Consider the following 13,971-nt stretch of genomic DNA (forward strand, 5'->3'; position numbering starts at 1 on the left):
ATGTTAGTCTCCTTCTTGTATCGAGACTTCAGGAGTTCAGGTTTCATAATCTGAAACAAACTCAATCCACTACTAGCAGAGCTCGAGTAGTTCGGTGGTGTGCACTTGAAGTTGGTTTTTTGAAGATCAACGTCGACTGATCGTTTAACCATATTACCAGGCAGGGAGGCCTTGGTTTTGTGGTTCGGAATGCTTTTGGTCATATGCTAGCGGGGGGGGGGGGGGGGGGGGGAGAGAGCTGCAGAGTTTGCAGCTGATCATGCTTTCCTACCGGCTGTTTTGGAGACTGATGCGTCGGAAGTGAAGAGGAAACTTACACAACACATGTCTTCCAACACATCGGTGTTGGGAAGACTCTTTGATGATGTAGGCAGTTTATTGGAATCACTGGGAGTCAGTGTGTCCTTTGTTGGTCGGAAAGGCAATCTAGTTGCGCATCTGTTAGCAGCACATGCCTGTACTCTTAGGCAGGATTCTTTTTATTTTTCTACTCCCGCTTTTCTTCAATCTGCTATTGCAGCAAAGATTTGTAATGTTTGAACTTTTTTCATTTCAATAAAGGGCTATCGTACTTGATTAAAAAAAAAATGAGTGACTTGCCAAATAGAAAAAAGAAAAAGAAACATAATTATAAGGGAGGGTAGTTAGGGTAATTTGTATAAACAAATTGAATTAAAATAATAAAAAATTATAGGGGTGTGTAATCGAATAGAGAAAATGGGTGTGTGAATAGCATCACCCCTTATTTAATAGCTTTGCTTACTAATAATATCAATTCCTATTAAAAAAAAAACAACTAAATAAGATATATAATTTCCAAGCATGAATTTAGAGTTTAATTAGCTTTCAAGTTTTAGAAAAAGCCTCATCTATAGTCACTCGTGTAACTGCAATAGGTTCATATACCTTTGTCTGTCAACTGTGGTTGAGACTAATTGAAAGAAACCAACTTGAAGATTCAATGAAACCTATCTGAACTAGTACTGAAGGTGAAGTCTGAAAGAGAGATGCTCATAGTTCTAGTTGGTCTAATGAAATATGCAATTCATAAGCTTTGTAATAAAACGCATGCATGACAGCATGAGTCCGCACGGACTAGATTTAAGTGCAGATTAAACGTAACTGATTTCAAATTAAGTACCATTATTAGATAATAATCACCAACTTCAAAAGTTTAAGGGTAAAAGTTATAAATAGTTATTGTAACAATGGAAAATTTTCTATGCACCGGCGGTGCAAGTGAATTAGCAAATTTAATATATCTCAGCTGTTGATATTTATAGACAACTTTGTTTTAATAATAAAAATATATACTTGATGTTATCCAACCGTCAATTTATGTTGGTGCAAGTACACGCCATTACACTGAATACTCTCTTATGTAACAATATATCATATTACACCTCCATTAGTTTTGATTTGGATGCTCAAATTTTTACAAAACTAAGAAAAAGATTATAATAAATATCCTCATAAAATTAGTCATAATTCATGCATTGGGTGTATCAGTAGTTCGTAGATCTCCAATTTGGCATGACATGCAAATTTTTCATACACAGTCTCAACTGTCAACTCCATTTCTTTATGTCTACCAAGAAAAGAGCTAGGAACATCCTCAAGGTACTAGACAATTTTTCTGCAGCTTCAGGACAAAAGATCAATTTCCACAAATCATCCATTTATTTCTCTCCCAAAGTGGCAAGTTCTACAAAACAGGATATTGTAAATGTCCTGAACATTCAACATAAAACAACCATTGGTAAGTATTGAGGTATTCATAATGTTATTTTTTGGAAAGACCCTATTAATGCAAAGGAACTTCTCCTGAAGTTGATAGGAAAACTTAGTGGTTGGAAGAAATGAACACTTTCAAGAGCTAGCAGATTGACTTTGATAAAATCTAATCTCGCCAGCATACCTAATCAGACCATGTCTTGTTTCAAATGTCTGCAGAAAATTACTAACAAAATTGACCAATTAGCCTAAGACTTCTTCTGGTGCTCTGATATGAAATGCCCTCCAATAGCTTGGGATCAAGTCTATAAGCCTAAATCTTTAGGAGGTTTGGGAGTTAGACCCTCGGCTTTATTTAACAAGGCAGCATTAACCAAATTGGCTTGGAAAATCTTTATTGACCAGGATAACTGGTGGGCTCAAATTGTGAGGAAAAAGTATCTCAGGAAATTTTCTTTTTTCCAGGTAAAGAAGAAACAGACCAATTCAATGGCTTGGAAGGGGGTGCTGGAGGCAAGGGAACTCATCCTCAAAGGCATAAGATGGATCATTGGCAAAGGTCAGTCTATTAACTTTTGGTTTTTCAACTAGGCTTTTGACTTCCCACTTTATAATTTACTAAATGAAAATAAGAAGGCCACTGTTAACTGGAATGAAGTTGTTGCTGATTATATTAGCAATGGTAGGTGGAACAAAGAAAAATTGCTCCTTTACTTTGACCTCAATGTTGTGAATCAAATTATTGGTATTCCTATTCCCTCAACTGACCAGGAAGATAACTTTGTCTGGGGGCCATCCTCCAATGGACAATTCACCATTAAATCAGCTACTTGGCTGCAGTTAGACAATGTGCAGAAGCATACTCGTACTGAACTGATTAACAAACTTTGGAAGCTAAACAACCATCCAAAAATCAAGATCTTCGGCTGGATCTTTCTTCGGGGACGACTAAAAACCAGGGATAGGCTTTCCAGATTTCGTCTAATTAATGATAATTCCTATCCTTTATGCAATAGTGACAATGAAACAGCTGACCACTTATTTGGTTATTGTGATTTCACTAAGACAGTTTGGAGGCTTGCAGGCATATCTTCATCAACAAACTGGGATGAGGGCTATTATCAGGTTTTCAAGCAGATGTTTATTCTGCAACCTTATGACCAGCATCTTTTTGCAAAGATCTTTACTCTCTACTGGCATATCTGGAAGGCCAAAAACGATAAGATCTTCCAAGGCAAGAATGTTACACCTCACATGGTACTTGCAGCCTCCTATGCTGCTTTGCATTCTGCAAACAGTCCCACTCAAGGTACAAGTTATACCTCGACACCTGTTAATACTGCTCATATCTCTTGGAGACTGCCAGCTCAAGATGCAGTCAAAATCAATTTTGATGGCTCAGTCAAAGCAAACTTAGCAGCAACTGGCTACATAATTGGTGATCACTATGGAAAACCAATCATCGCAACTGCAAAGTGCACTGGTGTTACTACAGTTCCGGTGGCGGAGGCAACTACACTGCGAAACAGTCTTATCACTGCTCGAGATAAAAGGTTTCACCAGGATTGAAGTGGAAGGAGACTCCAAACTTGTTATTGATGCGGTAAATGGAGTCTGCCAACCACTATGGAGTTTACTGAAGATAATACAAGATATCAAATCTATCGCCTCCAGTTTTAGCTTTATCTCTTTCAAACATGTTTTTAGGGTAGCAAACTTTGTAGCGGATCTTTTTGCAAATGGGTGCTATGATGGCACCACTTGGATAGATAGGTATCCGGCTGAGGTTTTTAGAGATCTGCTCTTTGACTCTGTAAACAGTGGATGCCTCCGGGGCTTCCGTCTATCTTAATATATATAATCTTTTCGCATCAAAATAAAAAAATTTAAAAAAAACTCCATTTCTTTATGTGCAGAAGTGAATGGAAGCTTGTATTGGAGCACTGAGATCGCATCACATCTTGAGTAGTGTTTAACTTGTTTGTCGAGTTGACTTGCATGTCGTCTATGCCTTCCTCCATTATCAGTTTCATGGATATTTTGATAAGTGGGAAGGCCAGAATAACAGATCAAATAATAATGTAGAAATTAGGTTAATGACATTGGGGCATAGCGCAACAGATCGGATGTGTCCGGGCGAAAGCATAAATGATAAGTAGTGGTTTCAAACTGCTGGACAAAATTTGAAGAATGTGGTATATTGTGGATGTGTCGGGTACGCGTGAGTTTGGACCGCTAACTTCAGTTTTGGTAACTAATTTGGACTTCGATTTCCATTTCTACCAATGCTGTTTACCCAGTCAAAATCGAGTGTAAAGGTTGCAGTAGGATTAGAGTTCGAAGCATGTATAAGGAGTGCTTTGGTTCACTATTGAGAATTTGTGGGTGAATTCTATTGTTGGATTTCAATATTCATCATAGTATAAACCTCTGTTGGATTTCGATTTCTCACTGCCTCAGTTTTTGTGGAAATTTTCTTCTTTCTTTTAGTACTTCTAGTATGATGTTGACTTGTTTAAGAGTCGATGGCTAAATGGCATTCTCAAGGAAGCCAAACAACGTGTTAAAAAAAGCGTGTTACAAAGCAAAGCAAATATTAAGAAATAGTATTGACCATTTTTGATTTTTCATGCGTGCGATTCTTTTGATTCATTGTCTGTATAATGGGGGATCACACTAACAATGCAGATATCAAATGCTTACACTCTTTAAACTCCTTTATTCCTTAAAATATCTTTGATGTGTGGCCTTAAGTTATAAGTTTGTCCCAAAATTATTGTTGGACTCTTGTTATTATTGTGGAGCACCATAACTAATGCTGTCCCATAATGTTCTTTCCAAATAACAATTCAAACATTCCTCACTCCCTATTATCTACAGGACAGAAGAAGAAGACATAGTAGGTGGGAATGAGAGACATGAAGGTCCCTGCCCACGAGTGAGGCACATTAACATGAACATGAACACAAAGAAGAAGATGATGGTTGGAGTTCTAGCTCTTCTCCCATGAAACTGATAGACCCAAGAAGATTGGATCTATCAACAACTAGGGTCTGCTCGATCTAAATACTTTCAAAACAGCTGAGCTGAGTAGCAGTGTCATAATTCTATAAGGACAAACACAGTGTCCATCAATCTGGCCTCTATCTCTTACTATATATCCACTAAAAGGTTGCTTACTTTTCTCAGCATCTCTACCATTATTTGCTGGTGGGTCTTCTTCTGCATAGAGATTTAAGATCGTATTGGACAATGGGGGGCAAAGACAATCTGGATTTGATTTTGGTTTTGGACTTTAAAGCAAGAAAAGCCGGTTTTGCTTGGCTTGCTTGTGGCAATTATGTCAAAAATTTATATTGCGGTTTAGGCTTCAACATCAACTACTTTGGTGCCATCTTTCAACACAAGTGATCGGAGCATAATTATGCGATAATAATGTTGGTAATTCCCATATTTACTTTGTTAGTTTATCTTATTTTCTGGTTAATTTAGTTATTTTTATGTTTATTAGGTTTGCCAAAGCAAGGAAAGAAATATGAGCAAAAGGAAGGAGATTTGTGCAAATAATGGAGAAGTGTGGAATCTTGATGAGTCAAGGAAGCATACGGCAACATGAAGAAAAAGATATTCAGCAATTAATTATCTTGGCTGCTCTTATTGGATAGAAGGATGTCAATGAATCCAAAATCAATCAGAACATTAATAAAGGAGCTTTCCGTGGAAGCCAAGGAATTAGAGTCCCAAAAGGAAAGAAGAAAAGAGTTACAAACTGAATAAAATCTCTCCTTAGACGTTGAAGAACCATACCATCACACATACGGAAGAGGAGAGACGCAGAAGAGCTGAAAAAGAAGAAGAATTACAACCATCACCGAAAACGATCGATCGCTGCCTGCCGACGATCGATCGCCGATCAGCCTTTTCCTATTTCTTGGTTTTTGTTGTCTTCTTTCTCCATGAACTCAACTGTGTTTTTGACTTCCATTATGTGTAACTAAATTTCCAGTAGCTAGGGGGTAGTTGAAGCCCTAGACATGATCCACAACATGCTTTGACATTCAATTTGTTTTCCAATTAATAAAGTTGAGGTTTAGTTTACCTATTTCTCATTGATGAGTTCTATGTTTGTATGCTTTGGAGGCCTACTTAGTATGCATGCTAGGGTTCTAATACTTTGATTATTTGATGCCTGGATCAATAGTTGGATTCCTCAAATTGTCTAGAGAAGTAATTGGTGGTTTTCACTATCAAGTAGACAAAACCCTAGGTTTAGCAAGGCTCTAAGTTATTTGCGATGCCTAGTGATTGCTCAAACTCTTTTCAAACTTAATGATCTCTGCATGTTTAATCTAATAAACGTACCTTTAGGTTGCATTGCTTGGGAATAGTCTAGGTGTAGAGCACTTCCTGCCTAGCGTACAAAGTAAGAAAGAGTAATAGGTTGTGTTCAAGCGTACCGAGCCAATCTGAGCGTCTTCAACTAAGTTAAGTGGAAGTAAATTGGACAAAGTGTGTTGTGTGTGATTGTTGGAGGTGGATACTTCCTTCCTAGCTAGTTTCATCATCTTGATATCAACCAATCTCAAATCAGCTTTTCTTTATTTTACGTTCTGTTCTCTGTTTTAACGTATTTTATTCTCATAGTAAACGAACTCCAAAAATTCCCAAATTTTGTGTGCTGGACGCCTTGTGTGTCTAGTACGTCTCTGTAAATTTTCATATTTTTCTGGGTTGTTTTGGTTAGGATTTTAGTTTGTTTTCCGACTGCTGTTCAGTAGGAACTGCAGTCACGTTTTGTGACTTTTGTTGAAGCTTTTAGTTTAACTTAATCCTCTGCGGGAGACCCTTATTTCCCTATATTACAATCGACATATTTGCAGGAGAATAAGGAAAATCAATAGCTTATAAATTTAGTTATCAATTTTTGGCGCCGTGTCGCCGGGGATTACTTTTATTCTAATTGCTTCTACTAGTTTGTTTAATTTGATTTTTGTTTTAGTTTCTTACTTAGTGTTTCTTTGGTTTGTGTTTTCAGGTGTATGCTTACTCGTAGAACTGCTCAAGGCAATCTTACCCCCTTGGATTCAGAGATAGAACGCACTTGCAAGTCGAATAGGAAGCAAACGAAGGGAACTAGTTTGCCAATTCACGACACAACGGCGGGTTCTACTTCTTCACAAGGGGAGGAGGACGAGAAAACACCACCAAACTCACCTGCACATTCAACTCACGAGGACAAAGAGGAACCCCCAAGACGCGACATGGCACTGAAGGATGCTTTTGTTCCTACAGCTTCGGAATCCCCCTCATGCATAGCTTACACACCACCGGGCAATCAAGCCTTCTCCATTCCTGTGCAGCTCCTGAACTCACTGCCTAAGTACTCGGGCACACCATCTGAGGATCCTAATGTTCACATTAGGGAATTCTTAGATATTTGCAAGCTGCAAACCATTCAGAACATCCAACCAGAAGGACTCAGGTTACTTCTATTTCCCTTTTCTTTAAAAGATGATGCAAAACGTTGGTTGTACTCGTTACCTGCAGGTATCATCACAACTTGGGATGAAATGGTTAAGAAGTTTTTGAAACAATATTTCCCCGCTCAACTGACAAAACGACTAAGGAGGGAGATTCAAAACTTCACTCAAAAGGATGGAGATACACTATATGAGGCATGGGAGGAATTTCAGGAGTTGCAAAGGAAGTGTCCCCATCACAACTTCAGTCTGAATGACCTTGTCCAATTTTTCTATGATGGATTGGACATAGCTAATAGGGGCAGCGTTGATTCTGCGTGTGGAGGGACTTTCATGAATAAAACCGGTCAAGAAGCATATAATCTGATTGATGATTTGGCCGACAACAATAGACAATTCTACACAAGGGATAAACGTACAAGAGGACGTGGAGTGTATGAAGTTGATTCAAGGAACCAAATGGTGGCTGTGGAAAGAAAGATTGACATGTTAATGAATGCCTTAGGCAATGGCATTAAGGCAACACCTCAGGTATGCTCTATTTGTTCCTATTCTGATCATACTACTGATAGATGTCCTATGTCTGCTATGTCTGAGGAACAGGTGAATTACATGGGGCAACAAAGGCCCAAATATGACCCTTACTCGAACACGTACAATCCGGGATGGAAGGATCACCCAAACTTCCGTTGGGGCGGTAATGACAACGTGCTTCGACATACTCAAGGCGTCTACAATGGACCACCTGGATTCCAACAAGGGGCCAAGCAGCAAGTCTATCAACAAAATCCTCCTCAACAATCCTCAAGCAAGTCATTGGAAGAACTAGTGAAGGAGATGGCTTTGAACACTGCATCATTCCAAAAGGACACTGCATCCTTCCAAAAGGATGCCGCATCCTTCATACAAGAGGCAAGATCTCAACTCAAAGAGCATGGTCAATCCATCAAGAATTTGGAAAGGCAAGTTGGGCAACTTGCAACCGAGATGCAAACTAGACTTCCTGGCACCCTCCCTAGCACAACCGTTCAAAATCCAAGGGATGGACGTCGGGCTGAGCTTAATGCAATCACTCTAAGGAGTGGTAGACAATTGGAAGAAATCTCTGGGCACCAAAGAACATCCAAGAAAGATCAAGAAGAGAAGGAGGCGCAGAGAAGTTCAAGGGAGGAAGAGAGAATCATCCCTGGAGAGAAAACGATCGATCTCGGCCATCTAAACGATCGATCGTTTATGACCTCAGAAGCCAAACGATCGATCTCTCCAATCCCAACGATCGATCTCACGGGGGTTGATCAGAATGTTCATGTTTCTTCCCCTCCAAAGGTAAAAGATCTTAATCCTCCTAAGTTGGTTACTTCATGTATTCCTTTCCCTCGCAGGTTCATGAGCTCCAAGAAAGAGCAAGAAGAGAAGGATGTCTTGGAAACTTTTCGTAAAGTCCAAGTTAACATCCCTCTCTTAGATGCTATAAAGCAAATACCGCGATATGCTAAATTTCTCAAGGAGTTGTGCATTAACAAACGGAAGTACAAGGAGAAGGAAACCGTTGCTCTAAGTGAAGAAGTATCCGCTGTGCTCTTGAGAAAGCTACCTCCTAAGTTGAAGGATCCCGGAAGGTTTACAATCCCTTGCATCATTGGGGATAAAAGGTTTGGTAAGGCTTTATTAGACTTAGGTGCTTCAATTAATCTAATGCCTTTCTCTGTCTATGAGTCTTTGAATCTAGGTGAGCTCAAACCAACACCGGTAACTATCCAATTAGCGGATCGCTCAATAGCTCTTCCTAAGGGTCTTGTGGAGGATGTCTTGGTTCAAGTTAATCATTTGATATTCCCCGCGGATTTCTTTGTGCTTGACATGGAACCCGAGCCTGTGCCATATGACTTACCACTCATTCTTGGTCGTCCATTCTTGAGGACTGCTCGCACAAAGATAGATGTCTTTGAAGGAACCTTGACCATGGAATTCGATGGAGATGTTATAAGCTTCAATATCTTTGAAGCTATGAGGTACCCTAGTGACATTCATTCCTGTTTTTCTATTGATGCTCTTGAATTTTTAGTGCAGGACACCTTTGAAGCAAGTGTGGGGGAAGACCCGCTCAAGAAAACATTGGAACTTGGTTTAAGCTCCCAGAAGCGATCGATCGCAGGGAATGCAGCGATCGATCGTTTGTCGTCTGCCATAAAAATCGCTGCTTCTTCTTCTATGGTTTTTGATGATGAATTGCTTGAAATAGCTGCTGCCCTTGATGCTCCACCTTATATCCCAGCTAAGTTTAACTCTAAATTCATTCCTCTTCCATTAACTGATGAAAAACTTGCTCCTTCTGTGATCCAGGCACCCAAATTAGAACTGAAACCATTGCCCGAACACTTGAAGTATGCCTTTTTGGGAGAGAATGAGACATTACCAGTCATCATTGCAGCCAATCTTTCTATGAATGAGGAAGAGAAATTGGTGAGAGTTCTAAGGGAACACAAATCAGCAATTGCATGGAGCATAGCAGATATAAAGGGAATAAGCCCTTCCATGTGTATGCATCGAATTCTCTTAGAAGAAGGCACCAAACCATCAAGAGAGGCCCAAAGACGTCTCAATCCGCCTATGATGGAGGTAGTCAAGAAGGAGGTTCTCAAACTCCTTGATGTGGGCATCATTTATCCCATCTCTGATAGCGAATGGGTGAGTCCGGTCCAAGTTGTACCTAAGCGTTCTGGCATCACAGTTGTGAAGAATGAAGACAATGAATTGGTTCCAACCCGAGTTCAAACCGGTTGGAGGGTTTGCATTGACTACCGCAAACTCAACACGACTACACGTAAGGACCATTTTCCTTTGCCTTTTATTGATCAGATGTTGGAAAGACTTGCAGGTCATGCATATTATTGTTTCTTGGACGGATACTCCGGTTACAATCAAATTGCTATTCACCCGGAGGACCAAGAAAAGACAACTTTCACATGTCCTTTTGGGACATTCGCATACCGGAGGATGCCTTTTGGTCTATGCAACGCCCCTGCGACATTCCAAAGGTGCATGATGAGCATATTTTCTGATATGGTTGAAAAGATCATCGAGGTCTTCATGGACGATTTTTCTCTCTACGGTGACTCTTTTGATTCTTGTCTATTTAATCTATCTTTAGTTCTTAAGAGATGTCAAGAAACTAATCTTGTTTTAAACTGGGAAAAGTGTCATTTTATGGTGCAACAAGGTATAGTTTTGGGTCATATTATATCTGCTAAAGGGATAGAAGTAGACAAAGCAAAGATAGATCTTGTACGCTCCTTACCACCTCCCACATCCGTGAAGGAGGTGCGTTCTTTTCTTGGTCATGCAGGTTTCTATCGACGTTTCATCAAGGACCACTCGAAGATCACAAGACCATTATGTCGACTACTTCAAAAAGATGTCCCTTTTGTCTTCGACAAGGAGTGCATGGAGGCCTTTGAGAAGCTAAAGAAGATGTTGACTGAGGCCCCTGTTATCATGCCACCGGATTGGAGCCTTCCCTTTGAGCTTATGTGTGATGCATCTGATTATGCCGTGGGAGCTGTGTTGGGCCAAAGAGTTGAAAAGATCCCTCATGTTATTTACTATGCGTCAAGGACGCTCAATGATGCCCAACTCAATTATTCCACCACAGAAAAAGAATTATTAGCCGTTGTGTTTGCTTTGGAAAAGTTTCGTTCATATCTTTTGGGTACTAAAGTTATTGTTTTCTCTGATCATGCAGCCCTTAGGTACCTACTTACAACGAAGGAAGCAAAGCCTCGGTTAATTAGATGGATTCTCCTCCTTCAAGAATTCAATTTGGAGATCAAGGACAAGAAGGGATGTGAGAATGTGGTAGCTGATCATTTGAGTAGGTTGGTGCATAGCTCAAAGGAGGAAGAAGATGCACTACCATTGAAGGAAACTTTCCCAGACGAGCAATTGTTTGAAATACAAAAATTGGGATCAGAAGGAAAAACGATCGATCTCAGCCTTTCTAGCGATCGATCGTTGGCTCATACAGAGAGGTCAGAAAGCAAAACGATCGATCTCGCCCATTTCAACGATCGATCGTTTTCAGGTTCAGAAAGCAAAACGATCGATCTCACCGTCCAAACGATCGATCTCGCCAGGAACCCGAAATTTTCTTCTTCTTCTTTTGAGCCATGGTTCGCAGACATCGTCAATTATAAGGCAACCAAGCTAGTTCCGGAAAATTTCACTCGAGCTCAAAAGGATAAGTTGATCAAAACCTCAAGGCAATATGTTTGGGATGAGCCATACTTATGGAAGTTTTGCGCAGATCAATTGGTAAGAAGGTGTGTCCATGAATCTGAATTTCATTCTATACTAACCTTTTGCCATACTTATGCTTGTGGAGGACACTTTGGAGCAAAAAGGACTGCCTTGAAGGTCCTTGAATGTGGATTCTATTGGCCTACATTATTCAAGGATGCTTATCTCTTTTGCAAGACATGTGATAGATGTCAACGTACAGGTAACTTGGGTCCAAGGGATCAAATGCCTCAAACTCCAATCATAAGTGTTGAAATATTCGATATTTGGGGCATTGATTTCATGGGTCCATTCCCTTCTTCATATGGCTTTCTTTACATTCTACTTGCAGTTGATTATGTGTCTAAATGGGTGGAGGCAAAAGCCACCCGGACTAACGATGCTAAAGTGGTTTCAGATTTCCTTAAAGCTCACATCTTTTCTAGATTTGGGACCCCAAGAGCCATAATCAGTGATGGTGGATCGCATTTTTGCAATAGGACCTTTGAAGCTCTCCTTCGGAAGTACAATATCACCCACAAAGTGTCTACACCATATCATCCCCAAACAAGTGGGCAAGCGGAAGTGTCCAACCGTGAAATCAAGCAAATCTTAGAGAAGACTGTGGCACCAAATAGGAAGGATTGGAGCTTGAGATTAGATGACGCTTTATGGGCTTATAGGACTGCCTTCAAGACACCCATTGGCATGTCACCCTTCCGAATTGTTTATGGTAAGCCATGCCACTTACCCGTGGAGTTGGAACATCGAGCATGGTGGGCGGTCAAGAAATTTAACATGGACTTGGACGTTGCGGGCTTGCATAGAAAACTTCAGCTGAATGAGCTTGAGGAAATCCGCAATGAAGCTTATGAGAGTGCTAAGATATACAAGGAGAAGACTAAGGCATTTCATGACAAGATGATAATGAGGAAGACTTTTGATGTTGGACAAAAAGTCCTTCTTTTCCATTCCCGCCTTAAATTATTCCCTGGTAAGCTTCGTTCACGTTGGATTGGTCCATTCGTTGTTACTAATGTGTTTCATCATGGTGCAGTAGAAATTCAAAGTGCAAAGACCGGAATGAAATTCAAGGTCAATGGCCATCGACTCAAACCTTACTATGAGTCATTTGTGGAGCAAGAAGTGGAGGATGTACCCCTCCATGAACCCCCTCCCCTTGAGTAAATTTCTTGGTCCACGTCCGGCTGGAAGGACGTTAAAACAAGCGCTTGTTGGGAGGCAACCCAAACTTTTTTGTTTTTAATTTGAGTCTTGTTAGTTCGTTTTAATGTGTTTTGTGAGTGTGCAGGTGTACCCATTAAGAAAGGCTAGGAAGTTTTCCTTTCCTGCTCGAAAACAGAGTGCTGGCTGCGCAGTCAGTCGACTTTGGCTGGCTGCCGTTTTTAGCTCCGATGGAACCAGGAGACGTGCCATATATGCATAGAAAGCTCTCTGAGTCTAGTTTCTGTACGATTTTACAGCACTGGATTCGGAGTTCTGCTGCGTTCCCAGTTCCACTTTGAGTACCGAAAGGTCAGTCCAGCAAAACAGGGACCTGCGCAAATTTGCGACCTCTTGGAGTCCATATAGCACGGAGCTTCCATTGTGGAAGTCAAGGCCTTGTGCCTTGCAGATGGTGTCTAATTTCAGTCCTCTCCAAAGGTTGTGAGCAGCTGGAGGTCTACAAGGGGGAGCTTTTCTATAACCTTTCTTATCTTCCTACTTGCCCTCTTTTGGATTTTCTTTCTCTATGCTTTCCTGGTGCATTGTGCGTTATATTGCCATACATTGAGGACAATGTCTAGTTTAAGTGTGGGGGAGGGAAATACAAATTTGTCAATTTGTTTTTGAGTCATTCTTTGTTTAAAAAATAAAAAATAAAAAATAAAAATAAAAATAAAAAATAAAAAAAAGAGTCTAGTTTTAGGTTTTATTTTTCTTTGAGTCTTAGGAGTCTTCCAACTCTATGATGAGCATGAACTTTCGGATTTATATGTTGGTCACAAAAGGATTGCAGGCACGTGTTGGATTCTTGATTTCAAATAATTGTTAATAGATTTTGATGATTATTGTGTTTGATTTATATACATTGATGGTTGGATTAATGTAACACTTGAGAATTGATGGATGCATGCTATGACAGGTTAAACTTGATTTAAACCCTTGTGAGCTTTTGAGCCTGTATATGTGCTATTTCTTTTCTGAGTGCTTAGTATAGAATCATCTTATTTTCTTGACGAGGATTTTGCATGATCTCATCTTTTATTCATCTTGGTTGAGACTCGGATTCGACTTGCATATTTTATAAGGACAAATGCTAGAACTTGCCCCAAAGCCTCTTGAAGCGTATGGTTGAATTGCATGATGGATGGGAAGGGATAAAGGCACTAGGATTACCACCATAGCCAAATTAACCTGTGTCCCTTTTATGCACACAAGATGTGCAATCCCCTAGTTAACCCCCTTGAGCCTAATTAAG

At 40.1% G+C, this 13,971-nt stretch overlaps 1 protein-coding gene and 1 non-coding gene across 2 annotated transcripts; one reads left to right on the top strand and one right to left on the bottom strand.

The window, feature by feature from the left end:
* The first annotated feature begins 6,773 nt into the window (after nt 1-6,773).
* Nucleotides 6,774-13,004, top strand: LOC133716966 (uncharacterized). The gene has a single exon (XM_062143592.1). The coding sequence runs from the start codon at nt 6,774-6,776 to the stop codon at nt 12,675-12,677; it is 5,904 nt and encodes a 1,967-aa protein (XP_061999576.1). The 3' UTR covers nt 12,678-13,004.
* LOC133719103 (small nucleolar RNA R71) lies at nt 7,353-7,459 on the bottom strand. Its single transcript, XR_009850831.1, has one exon. It is a non-coding gene; the product is annotated as a small nucleolar RNA R71 (small nucleolar RNA).
* Nucleotides 13,005-13,971: the final 967 nt, after the last annotated feature.

The sequence above is a fragment of the Rosa rugosa genome, chromosome 6 (genome assembly GCF_958449725.1).
Source record: "Rosa rugosa chromosome 6, drRosRugo1.1, whole genome shotgun sequence".
NCBI lineage: Eukaryota > Viridiplantae > Streptophyta > Magnoliopsida > Rosales > Rosaceae > Rosa > Rosa rugosa.

What these genes read in the sequence shown, in the direction of transcription:
- LOC133716966 (XM_062143592.1), top strand. Translation starts at nt 6,774, where the DNA reads ATGCTTACTCGTAGAACTGCTCAAGGCAATCTTACCCCCTTGGATTCA.